This window comes from Cuculus canorus, chromosome 11, assembly GCF_017976375.1.
Source record: "Cuculus canorus isolate bCucCan1 chromosome 11, bCucCan1.pri, whole genome shotgun sequence".
Classification (NCBI taxonomy): Eukaryota; Metazoa; Chordata; class Aves; order Cuculiformes; family Cuculidae; genus Cuculus; species Cuculus canorus.
In genome coordinates, this window is record NC_071411.1 from 8,607,715 (window position 1) to 8,620,490 (window position 12,776).

At 42.7% G+C, this 12,776-nt stretch overlaps 1 protein-coding gene across 3 annotated transcripts; it reads left to right on the forward strand.

The window, feature by feature from the left end:
- The first annotated feature begins 3,887 nt into the window (after positions 1-3,887).
- Positions 3,888-11,769, forward strand: CCDC51 (coiled-coil domain containing 51). Of its 3 annotated transcripts, none has more exons than XM_009565852.2 (5): positions 3,888-4,220; positions 5,797-6,038; positions 6,168-6,510; positions 6,796-6,960; positions 8,563-11,769. In XM_009565852.2, the coding sequence occupies exons 3-5, from the start codon at positions 6,193-6,195 to the stop codon at positions 9,337-9,339; spliced, it is 1,260 nt and encodes a 419-aa protein (XP_009564147.2). In that variant the 5' UTR covers positions 3,888-4,220; positions 5,797-6,038; positions 6,168-6,192; the 3' UTR covers positions 9,340-11,769. The 3 variants fall into 3 exon arrangements, with proteins under 3 accessions (XP_009564147.2, XP_053932772.1, XP_053932773.1); XM_054076797.1 differs by having other exon boundaries at positions 3,949-4,088; XM_054076798.1 differs by lacking the exon at positions 3,888-4,220 and adding an exon at positions 4,487-4,573.
- The last annotated feature ends 1,007 nt before the right edge of the window (positions 11,770-12,776 follow it).

The following is a 12,776-nucleotide window of genomic DNA, read 5'->3' on the forward strand; positions in this document are numbered from 1 at the left end:
TTTTGTAGAGGGGCAAGATCAGTTTGAGATAAATAAACAAGAAATATCACAAGTCTGTTGGACTGGATGGCACTCCCTCCAAGAGCAGCGACAAGCCCTAATGTGAAAATGCAGAACTGCTAAGATTTGAAACGTATCATTAGAGCCACAGTGTCAGAGGACTTGCAGACTGCCAGCATAGTTCCCAGACACAGAGGGGTTCTGTAAAGAACTGGGGAACGAGAGACCAACAAGTGTGACCTTCATCTCCAAGCAGGTAAGAGTCTGTAATAAAGCAGATGGATAGACAGTCTTGTGAAAGCTAACAAGACTCCTGTAAATAGTAAATCCTTCCTTGCTTCCCTGCTGGAAGTCCAAATTTATCATTAAGTGCATGGACACAGCGAATCCAGGGGTATTCATATTTTCAAACAGCATTTGCCAAGATTCCATAGAAAAGGTTGTGAGAGAAACTAAGCTGCTACAGGATGTCTGGAGTCTTTCTGAGACCTTTTGAGGCTGAAAGCTTCATAAAGGATAGGAAGTGTAAAGTTTAACAGTCTTTGTAGAATAGAAGCGATTAGTCACATCCATCGACCACAGGTCAAAACATCTAGAGGGGATAGGCAGGGTGCACCCTTTAACCTCCAATCCGATCACCACAAACGCTGGAGGAATGTGAGGCAAATGCACACCATCTCCTATGGTCATTATTTGAGACAAAGACGGGGTTCAATGCTCCATCAACACACTCTGCAAACATCCTTCTGTTACACAGCGTACTTCACAGTCACTTAGGCAAAAAGGATGAAGCCAGACTTGTTTCAAATCACTTATTTTTTCTGCCAGGAACCTACTGTTCTTGAAGAAATTCATCCTCTAAAGGAACAAGTACCGTATTTATTAAACTTTCAAGATTGTGGCAAAGCCTACGCATAAGATATCTGGAAAGGATGGTATTCTACAGCAAGAGTAGAAACATCTCTGCAGCATCCCACCAGAATAGGTTAGCGTGCCAGACATGCTGTTACACCTGCTAAACCAGAACCTGCATCAGTAATTCAGGAATGAAATTGCATAGTGAAAGAACAAAAAAAAAAAAAGAAAATTAACCTCTATTTGTTACTTATCACCTGCACCTGCCACTCACTTACTGGTGTATGTAAATAACCTAGAGGTCTCTGCTTTTTTATGTTTGTCAAGCAAAAACATTAAATTTTTGAAGCCAGCAAGCCCTCCATTTTCCCTATCAGTATGGCACCTCACTTACTGAGGGGCCCTTTTCCAGCAGCCTTTGCTTTCATCTCCTCAAGTTTCTTTTGCTCCTCCTTCTGCTTTTGTTTAAATGCCAGATCTGTCTAAAGAAAAGAACAACAGTGTTTATTAACATCTCCTCACCACAAAAGTTCAACAACAACTGACAAGCAATGAGAAACAAATGTAATGTTCTAACAATAATAAAAACCTGTCTGAACTGATGCAAAACCTTGCAGAACCTATGACAAAGGCATTTTTGCTGTACTAGAACACGGTGACTAAACTTGAAATTTATGTGTTCAGTCTTTCCGAAATTAAGCAAGTATAATTTCCAATGGCATAATCCCATTCTGCCCTCTGAATTATCAATGTTTCCACCAAATCCATTCATTAATATGCCACCAGTGATACTGGGAGCCTAGCACGTGAGTGTTGGCTGATAACAAAACTGGGGTTACTTGACATCTAAGAAACAAAAGTTGCTTTTACCTAAAAAAAAAAAAAAGCTCTAATTTAAAAATTTCTTCCTAATTTAAAAATTTCTTCCATGCATATGTCACTGGTTTTGATGGGTTTAATACAGCTGTATTAGTTCCAAGAAATGTAATGAGACTGCAGACAAATTGGACAGGCGAGGATCCCTGCTACAACAGCCTCCAGAACTCGAGGGAGCTCAGACATACTCTATCCATTAGACATATTCTTCCTAGGCATCAAGGCTGAAAGGGACCATCGTCTTTTTCCTGGTAGTCAGGATTTCGGGATAACTGAACTGAGGACCTTGACACCTGCGATTCTATATATTCTTTATCTGTCCAGCCCATGGCTCAACTACCTTTATAACTGGAAAGTTTCCCTCTTCTTTAAGTTAAAGCTTCCTTTGCTGCAATGTAAGCCTGTTGCTTTCCCTACCTATCCTACACAGAATAGAAGTCTATTTCTCTCTCCAGGTTTTCTAATCTTTTTTCCTGTAGACTAATATGCCTTTCCTAATAAATCAATCACTTCCACTTAACCATTTCTCTGGGTCTTTTCCTTGCAATGTGTTGCCCCCATGTGCCTGCAGCATCGCAGCGCTGAGAGGAAATACATACTACAACATCACATTTGACAACACGATTTTGTTTACACATCTAGAATTTTCTTCTTTTGCAACACCCGATTTTGCAGGTTCACGTTCAGTGTACAACCTCAGTCTCAAATCCTTCAGGGGGACCTGCAGTTTAGCCATTCTCCTTGTATTTTATAAGTTGATTAGTCTTCTCAAAGAAAAGGACTTAGCATACAAAGTTAATTAAATTAATCCTTTTTAAAAAAATTTCTCCAATTTGTTAAGATTCCTTCAACCATTAGTCCTGTCCTCCAACAGTCTGTGGCCCCTCCAGATTGTTTTACCAAAGGAAAAAGCCATGCTGTTAGTCAGCCAACCATGGCACTTATCAAAATCTTGCTTAGACTCTGATAAAATACAAAATTTTGCAAAGCCCCATTCAATCTGTCCTTGCTGTCAGACACTAAGGTGTTAGAAACTGCCTTTAAAGTGTTGCATCTCAGTAACATTCCATCACCTTCGAGGTCCCATTCCTGCCTTGCATTTGAGAACATAACATGAGCTTATGCCAAGAACCTCATCTCTCTTCGTTTTCTCCTCACACACAGAACGCTGCCCTGCTATAGAACAGAACTGCTTTTGTTTCCCACAGCTGTAATAAAATCAATACTGGCTATTAATTTTCACATTACTATAACTTGGATCTTTGTAAGCACTTAACCAGTTCTACTGTTTCTTGAACAATAACGCTTATTTAGAAAGCTGCAGGGCTTTTTCCCTTTTCCAGAGGCATAGTTTGGGATTTCTTTTTCCCCAGTCACTGGTGTCTCACCCATACTCCACGATCCTCAGAAATAAGAACTTACACCCATACTCTAAGCTTCTGTGTTTAATTATCACTAACACGAGATTCACCACTACCTGATTTATTTTCACTACTGAGTAATCCCCGGGTTCTGCGTTCTGTCCCAGGTTCCTGCAACCTGTCACTTTGTCAGGCGTCCCACCGCAGCCTGTTGCTTTGGCGAGCGCATTCCAGCCTTCCCCGTGGCACCGCGCTCCTCCTTAGCCAGCACGGCCGCCTTTGCCAGGGGCGCACACCGGGAAGCCGGTGCCGCGGGCAGCAGCCCATCGCCTCCAGGCCCCGAACGGCCGTGCCTCCCCCCGTCGGAGCGGCACTTGCCAAACGCGATACTCCACGAACGCGGGGCAGCGCGAGGGTGGGCAGCAGCCCCGCCACAGCGCGGCCGGGGCCCAGCGGTGCCTGCCCGGTGCCGCAGACACCGCGGGGCTCGCCCGTCGCCCTACCTCGTCCAGGTCCTTCGACTGCTTCTTCGGCTGCTTCAGCGGCTTCTTCTTGCCGCCTGCAAAGACAGAAAAGACCGTGAAGGAGGGAAGCGGCGCAGAGGGCGGCGGCGGGAGCCCCGCGGCCGGCCTTACCCTCTCGGCCCGACATGGTGCCCGCTCCGCCGCACCGCTCCCGCCCGGCTGCCGTAGCGCTTTCAGCACCGCTTCCGGTGTCGCTTCCGCCCGGTGCCGGGCGGCCGAGGGAGCGCTTCCGGCGTCCCTTCCGGCACTTCCGGCGATACTTCCGCCCGGCCGGTGTAGCTCTTCCGCTGTCGCCCCGGTCAGGTAGAAGGTGCTGCCGGGGCCGGTGGTTACGGGGCGGCCCGGTCCGGTGTGGCTTAGCCTACGACGCGCGGGGAGCTCGGCGCTGCCCCTAGAGAGCGCGGTGGGGACGCGCCCCTCCCTCCCGCGGGTTCGCCGGGCGGAGCTCGGCCCGTGCGGTTGGCGGCCGGAGGTGGGCTGGGAGCTGGGTCTGGAGAACAGGCCTTGGGAGAGGCGGCTGAAGGAAGGGGGGTGTTTAACCTGGAGAAAAGGAGGCTGAGACCTCATCGCTGTCTGCAGCTGCCTGGAAGGAGGGTGTAGAGAGGTGGGTGCTGGTCTCTTCGCCCAAGTGACAGCGATGGGACGAGAGGGAATGGCCTCAAGCTGTGCCGGGGGAGGTTCCGATTGGACATTGAGAAAAAAAATGTCACCGAAAAGGTTATTGGGCACTGAAGAGATTGCCCAGGGAGGGGATTGAGTCACCATCCCTGGAGCTGTTTAAAAGATGGGTGAATGAGGTGCTTAGGGATATGATTTAGTGGTGGACAGGTACAGCTGGATTCGATGATCTCAAAGGTCTTTTCCAGACAAGTGATTCTATGATTCCCTGCCTGCTGTGCAAGGGCCCCTCTGGCAGCTGAGGGTCAGCGGTGAAAGAGGCTTTTCGCCTCCTTAACGGTGAGAAGAGGCTGCTACAGTGTTAGAAGACCCATATAACCAGTGTTATTGGCCAGCAGTGTTTAGGGTTTGCAGCAGCGGGGGTGTAAAACATTTGGAAGAACTTTTGGTGGTGAATGCGGGCAGAGGAAATTCAAACCAAGAGAGAAGCAAGAGAGGGACCCGGCATGTTATCTCGGGGGAAGCTCTCATAACTGGTTTAGGTCCTGTTGGCTCAGACTGAGATTGTCTTTGCAGTCTGCTTGCAACTGCCTGCATAGAAATTCTTCTAAAAAGCTCAATTTTCTCTCTCTTTTTGCTATACTGTTCAAATAGCCTGAGTATTTTTTTAAAGTCTTTCTGTAGCAGGGCAGTGAAAACACGGGAATCTTGCAGTCTAGAACAGGTGAAGTTGAGGGTTTAGTGCGTGGCCTGCAACATAGAGTAGATGTTGTAATGGTAAAACATGAGTGGTGCTAGAAGGAGAGGGAACTAGCTATGTTTCCATGCTCCTGTCGTTCTGATCTACCGTGCTATTGTGCATGGAAAGCAACCGCTGAGATTTTCATGGTGCTCGTTGGTGTTATCACTGTTTGGTAGGATATACATGCCAGGGAATGAACCTCTGGTGTTCCTGAAAGCTGATCAAAAATGCCTTCCAGTAGAAAGAATCCTTTCTTGTGGAGATGCCTATATTTGCACTTATGCGATGCCTTTACCACCTAAAATGCACGTGGAAAATGGTATTAAAACAATTTTTTACGATGGTGCAGCAACTCTCAAGCATTCTTAATAATTCATGCTTTTCTATTACATTAGTGAAAACCTAATGTAGTTGCACTCAACCTTCATATAAAACCTTATTTAAACTTTTCCTCTTAAAAGTTTTTAGAAGCACTTGCTCAGTCGAAAATTAAGATCTTATTTACAAATCAATAAACAGTAAACCATAATTCTCAGTCTGCTATGGCCGTGTAAGCAAGAGTTTTAAGCTTATTTTAAAATGCATCCCTGGCTGTGTGTTCACTGTGGTATTTTTCTGATCTTATGACTCTTCCTTATGTTTTTCTTCTGTTGACAGTCTAATGAGAACATTTGTGTTCAGTTCAGCACTTCTGTGTTTTCTCTCTGTCCTTTGTGTATCTCTGGAGTGTAAGATAAAGGGAATGATCAAGCCCCACTTCTTTTCTTATCAAAGTTTTTTTTCCCCTCTCTGTCTTTTACCCTTTTCTATTCTTTTGCAGAACTGTTAGTACCTGTGATATGATACCCCAAGTTCGAGTGTGAAAGTAGAAGGCAAAACTTCATATGGCAGCCACTGCTGCACTGAAGCATTAAATTACTCTGAAGCTATTCCTGCTGGTTCTGGATCTGCACATGCTCACTATTCACACCGCGAGTGAGCCAGTAATCAAGAAGCATGGGCGAAGTAGTTACTAACAGCAGATGAACTGCCCATTGTTGAAAATTGTGGCAAATTGTCTATGTAAGTAATGGTGTAAAAATAGTGATGGTTCAGCCATTCTTGAAGTTTATTGGTTTTGGTACACGTATATTTTTAAGATGTATTAATCAGCTGCACTTCAGTAACTTTTCTTTTTATTCATCCTTGTAGCACATCTAGTGATTAAATTCAAGACATGGGGCCAATGAAATACAAATCAAGTGTGTCCTCGGTGTCCTGTGGTCTGCAGTATCACCATTTGTTGATAAAGTGGAGTCCAAAAATGAATGTACACATAGTGCGGACTTATTGCTCATCAGCACCTAAGAGACCTGAAGCCAAATCTGCGATAGAAATGGCCGTGGGTGTTTTCAGTCGGCTGACGGAAGCTGGAACCGTCATGGGAAAAAACTCCCTTCAAAAAATATCTGCAACCTGCAAGAGCTGGTGGGACAGATATGAAGAATTTGTTGGGATTAATGAAGTTCGAGAGGCTCAGGGAAAAGTCACAGAGGTAAATGTGGAGATAGTGTGGAAACTTAAAAATTAAGAGTTAAGCTGTATGAAGTACAAACACTGGATGTGAGGCAAAAAGGTGTCTCCAAGGAGAATTGTGTCTTTTTTTCTACTTTGTCTATGTAGATTCTATGAATGTGTTCTTGTCTGTGCATGAGAAGCTTATCTTTTAGAGTGACATGGAGTCTTGTTTAGGGGTGGTGTCCCCAAAGATGCATATAATTAGTGATTTAGATCTGTCTGGTAAGAGTTCCTAAAAGTATTAAATGCTCTTCCTTCTCAGGCTGAAAAGGTTTTTATGATAGCTCGAGGGATAGTACGAGAGGCTCGTGAAAACGTAGAAGCCCAACAGATTAAACTGAAGGAAATTCGGGACCGCTTAGACAGGGTCTCTCGGGATGACACCCAGTACTTGGAGCTGGCTACACTGGAACACAGGTTGCTGCAGGTAATTTGTTGGTATTTGAACAGTGACAAATACAATGAAAACACAATGCTTTGCTTCCATCACTTGTGGCTGGTTTTGCAGATGCAGTTCAGTTCTAAAGTCAATTTCTAATGATATATAGTTTAGTTAATTATTATAGATTGTTTGATCTGCTATGCAAATTGTATATGTTAATGCTAAAACAGACAGTAAATTTGGAGAAGAAAAGCTGAAGATAGGGAGCCTAAACTGTGGAGTGGTGACCTGTAGATAAGTAGTCACAAAAAATCTGGGATTCAATGAATTCACCTTCCATGTGATGAGAGAAAATCCTTTCTGGCTGTTAATCCCTGAAAACTCTCTCAGCTGCCTTCTGCGTGGCTGCAACACTCAGGCAATTCGTTAAAGAACTTGTCAGAGAGCAGCAAGAAGGAAGCTGCTCCATGAGGGAGCGCAAGCAAGAAGATGGGGTTGACTACAGTGCAGGCTGGGGCAGAAACCTCACCAACAGGACACAGTCCTACAGCACATCAGCAGGATGAACCAAGCAAGGCTGGCAACAGGAATGTGTTTTAATACAGCCCTTCAATCAGAGATAAAGACAAATAGCAGCCGAAATCAATCCAGGAAATCCAAATGAAACTGCAGAACAGCAGTGAACAGGCATGGAAGCAGCTACGCCTATGGCAAAGCTCAGGCAAGGAGTGGGTACCAGTGCCCGAGCTTAAATTGTGCTCCTGGATCAGTGGATGGAACATCAGGAAAGCACTAGAGAGCTGTGGTTGTCTAAATAAAGAACCAGCTCTGTGTGGATGTGACTTAAAGAACATGAGAGCTTTATGTGATTATGAAGAAAGGTAAAACTCAAGTCACTGCTGTCTGTAAGGTGGTGGTGCCATCTTACAAAAGAAATACATGCTTGGGAGAATGAGAATAATTCTGGGAGATGCAGTTAGCTGACAGACAGGCTCAGCACTACCAAAACCAGTGATTTGTTTGCTAAACCAGTGGAATTTTACTGCAGGAGAACAATGAAAAATGGCTTACAAAAGGAATTGCCGTGCTGAAGCCAATGAGAGGGGAGAAAGGGAAGACATTTGTCTGTGAGCAGGCTAAGAAAGAGAAGGCAGAGGAATAAGAAGTATATATGTTCAGGAGATGAACCTATCGGAGACATCCTTTCCAGTCCTGTTTAGTTTCCATTTAAGGGGTGTATTACTGAAAGGAAGAAGTGTGGTAAAAGTAGTGTTTGGAGAAATAAGCAGGGCCAAAGAAGTGATCATTGCAGGGAGACAGAGAGACTCTCCCCACTCGTACTCCTTTTCCATCATCAGCATGGGACAGATTGTCACATAGAGGATCTTCAATTGTAATTCTTGATGATCTTTTCCATGTCTCAGTTTTGATTTAAAATGATGTCTCATTGACTTAATTAGGATTAATTAAGAAAATCCCACATTAAAAGGAAAATTTCTGAAACAGAATTAATGGATGTTCTGCATTCCATTCCTTCAGCTGCACTGGGGCTTTGAGGGGGTTGGGTGGTTTTGGTTTTTTTTTTTTGGTATAGACTTTATAGCTTTACGTTATACCTTCTCCTTCAAATCACTATATTTCTTGCAGGAAGAGAAGAGGTACCGAGCCACGTATTTAAATGCAGAAGAATCTGAGAGAGAAAAATTTTCCCTCTTCTCTGCAGCTGTAAGGGAAAGCCATGAGAAAGAGCGAACAAGAGCTGAAAAAACAAAGAACTGGTCTATTATTGGTTCTGTACTGGGAGCCATTATAGGTGTTCTTGGTTCCACCTATGTTAATCGAGTAAGGCTGCAAGAACTAAAAGTCTTGGTGCTTGAAGCACAGAAGGGCCCAATAAATCTTCAAGAAGCCATCAAAGAACAGGCTTCCAGTCATTACTTACAGCAGAAGGATCTCAGTGAGGTCATAACAGACCTGAAAAATCTGCTTCAAACAAGGACATCACAGGAAATAAAAGAAGGCATTGTATTAAGTGGACAAAACAGGAATGACTCCATAAAACTAGATTCTCTTTTAATTCCTTTAAACGAACAGCTAAACTACACTAAACAAGTCAGTTCATGTCTAGGGAGTTTACAGCAGCAGTTTAGCAGTTTGCAGGAAAGTGTAGCGCAAATGATTTCTGAGGTGCAGGGTGTTAAACTTGCTGTTCATTCTAGACCTATGGAAAGAGTGATGCCAAGGCCTTCAGTGGAGAGTAAAGGCCAGGCTTCTGCTGTGAGAGATGTAATTTTGGAGTTGTGTGATACTGAGCGGAGACTGGAAATACAAATCAAGAGAAATTCTATTTACAGCACTGCAATCACATGCGCTGTGTTTGCGATTACTTTGCCAGTCCTCTATGTAATATTTAAAGGAAATTGATATCTAATTAATTGCCACAGTTTACTAGATTAATAAAAGTAAACTTGTACTCTTAAGTACTTACAGTACAAGTCAAAATAAAGTTGCATTAGCGTTTCTCGTTTTGCTTTCTCCTTGATGTTTGGAAAACTCATAAAGACAGCCCAACTACTCTGCAGGCTCAATGTTAGCAGTCTTTGTCCTGCTTTGTGATTTTTAACTCCTCAAGCAAAGGAAATTTCACAATTTCGTCTGTTGATTTCATTCGCTGCTTTGCTCTTTTACTGTCTAATCTTGTCTATCATGTCAATCATTGACTTTCACTCTGCAGTGGCATTCGTGATTTTCTGTTCAAATGGTTCTTTTAATCTATCATCGATCTAAGTGCTTCAGATGTAATCTTTTATAATTTTGCTCCTGATTTCTATACAGTTTTGCAATTTGTCCATGCACAAAACATTAGGAGTCATTTTACTGAACAGGTAGAAATATTTACCCTGAAGTTTTTGTTTTCTTTTGTTTAAATTCTAGATACAACGCAGTGACTTGCAATTTGACAAACGGCAGGGGCCATGAAAATAAAACGAGTTGAAGTTATCATGATAACGATGTGGCTGTACAGCCAGATCATGCATTTAAAATACGTTTAAGTTACCTATGGTAACTTTTTCCTAGGATAGTTTATCATGGAGTATCCAAAAGCATTTCTGGAGCCCCAGCTATTAGTTACTGTTAGCTCCAAGTCCTTAAAGGCTTGCAGACAGAGGGAAAAATTATTGAGATGTAGGGTTGTATAAAGCATGATGATGATAATTCTGCAGATGCAAGACAGTTGTCCTTTCTCTTCTTTCTCTTCGGACTCCTTCACCCATCATTCCTTAGGTATTTTGTGGTTTTAGTAATGATCTATGGAGCAATCACTTTCTTAACCTTACTAGTATCTCTTGCTGGAACTTGCTCCGTTTTTTATTCTTTTTTCAATTTTTTTTTTTTCTGTCTGGGAATCAGAGTGTTACTCTACAGCAGGCGGTTTCAGGCTGGTACATTAATGGTAGTAATGTTATGCAAACTACTCCAAAATAATATTTGGAAAAAAGTGAAAGGTCCAGCTGCTTGTTTTTCCTGGAAGAGGTGAAGAATAGCTGATTGTCTAAACAGCTAAACATCAGTATCTGTGTGTGGCCTAACACAAAGTTGTTGTCACTCTGATAAGAAATAGTTTTCTCCCTGCGATGGCAGCAGATAAGCAAATCAGATGTGGAACGCCTTTATAAGCACTCTGTGGAACCTTTGCAGACAAAGGAGCGACACGCTCACTTCACAGTGTAATGCCTTTGTGTAAGCATTTAGGAATGACTAAGTTGTGTTTAACATACAGTCTGCTGTGGGTTTTTATTCTCATCAACTCTTTCTAGTTTCTTATCCCCAGTGACCATATCAAAGGTGTTTGAGGTTTTGATTTTAAGCGTCTAAGACTGCGAGATCCTTGGGACAGGGACATTTGCTTGATGAAGCACCAACTTCATTTGGTATCGTTAGGTGATGACTGAATAAGCAAACAATATCAGGAGAGATCTGTGGTGATTCACTGCTTGTAAGGGAGATAAAGTATGTAAAAAGTGGTTTTGGGAAGGACTGCTGCTGATTTATACATTGATTGGAGTGTAAAGTGAATAACAAGCATTTGTCACGGAAGCTGTTTGATCTGATGGCTTGAGAACTGGGATAAGAATTCCCATGCACTTAGTTGCATCAAGAAGTGTACGTACAGGTCAATACAATTTTTCAACTCTAATATTTCGTTTTCTCGTTTGACAAATGTTTTTACAGGTTATACTTGCAGGAGCTTTATAAAAATCAGAGACAAGTGTGCAATTAAAGGGGCTGCAAGGGTACAATGGTTCTATTTGTAATGTGCTGGCACCACTCACTGAGAATTTTGTTCTGGTTCTTTTTGTTTCTTTCAGTTTAACTACATGAAGTTAGGCCCCTTTATTATGTAAGTGGCTGAATTTTAGCTACTCAGCGTCACTGAAAAGTATGGATTACATGTACAAACATTTATACAGTTTTAAAATGCTGAATGTAAGGCAGCTAAATTTTAAAAGTAGAGGCAACATTCACTGAATTGTACTTGGTGGCATCAAAAATTAGTAGAAGTCTGAGGCTAATCTTGTGTGCAATAAATAAGAGGATACAAAACCAAGGGGTGTTTATTGCTCTAGAGAGGCATGATTTTACCCATTTAAAGGAGGTACAATGGTAGCTTTTACATTATGTAGACTTATGGTAAGAAAAAGAGAGTGAGAACAGTAGCAAATTAGTCTGTGATAAATCAGAGTTTGAAATACACAGTCTGAAATTTGAGAAGGGCTGGGTGGTGTGATGTGTATCAAGATGTAAATAACTGGATCTCATCTCTTGTAGGGAGTATGGAATATTCAGGAATAGTTTCTGTGTGCAGCATTGTACAGCTGGCAGAACTCGTGGCTACAAGTCATTACTGTGGTTCTCATTTCTGTTCTTCCTTGAAATTCTTGTATGTGAAGTGACAGCAGAATAATTTCAATCAGTAAAAACACCTTGTAATTGACTATGTCTATACAATTATTAGGAGGGCAGATTTGTATATTCCCTCGATCCTGAATTAATCATCACTGCATTGTGGCAGTGATCTAAATGTGATGTGCCGTATTTGTACCCCAAAGCCAGAAGGTGTGGCTGCACGAGTAACAGCCGTACCTTCAGCTAGCTGAAGGCAATACCCAGGAAGGCGCCACAACATAGACTGTACACGTAATCTGTTCAGTACTTTGTGCTAAACCTTTGTCATGGTAACACAGGCAGTGCACACGCAAGTTTGAACAAAACCAGCACAGCTGTACAGAGGTGTTTATCTGAGCACTTATGTTAACTTCAGGTACATTCTGTACCAACAGCAATTTACACAATGCCCAGTGACAACTCGGTGCATATTTCATGACAATTCAGACATGGCTAAATGAGTAGTTTGTTGCCTGTGCTCTTCTGGGCTGTTTTAGTTTTAAAGAAAGTGTTCTGTTGCATACCAATGGGTTATTAACAAAGTTGATAATAGATAGTTGAGTTTTACTTTTCAAATGAGGCCTCTCAGCTGAAGCTTTCTTCAGCAAGAAAATTCTGCTTGCTGAGGCCTTAAATTCCTGTTCTTTCTGCAAGCAAAATCCTCTCTAGGCAGGATGGCTCAGCCAGCCCTTTTCCCAAATGCTCGTCAGCTAGGAGGGATGGGGGTTGCAGTAGTTTTCACAGACCTAGTGAGACTGGAGACTGACCCAGGCATTGTGTATAGGTCAGAGAAAGCCAGTGACAATCCGAGTTAATTCCACTGTCAAGCAAGACACATAAGATAAGTTAAAGAGGGAACCTAGTAAGAGCAATAGGAAGCCCTTTGATAGACGTTAACTGTAGAAAAATGGATG

Bases quoted from the DNA above. Each gene is read 5' to 3' on its own strand.
- CCDC51 (XM_009565852.2), top strand. From the start codon at position 6,193: ATGGGGCCAATGAAATACAAATCAAGTGTGTCCTCGGTGTCCTGTGGT. The intron at 6,511-6,795 runs GTAAATGTGGAG...CTTCCTTCTCAG, and splicing joins CTCAGGGAAAAGTCACAGAG to GCTGAAAAGGTTTTTATGAT. The intron at 6,961-8,562 runs GTAATTTGTTGG...TATTTCTTGCAG, and splicing joins TGGAACACAGGTTGCTGCAG to GAAGAGAAGAGGTACCGAGC.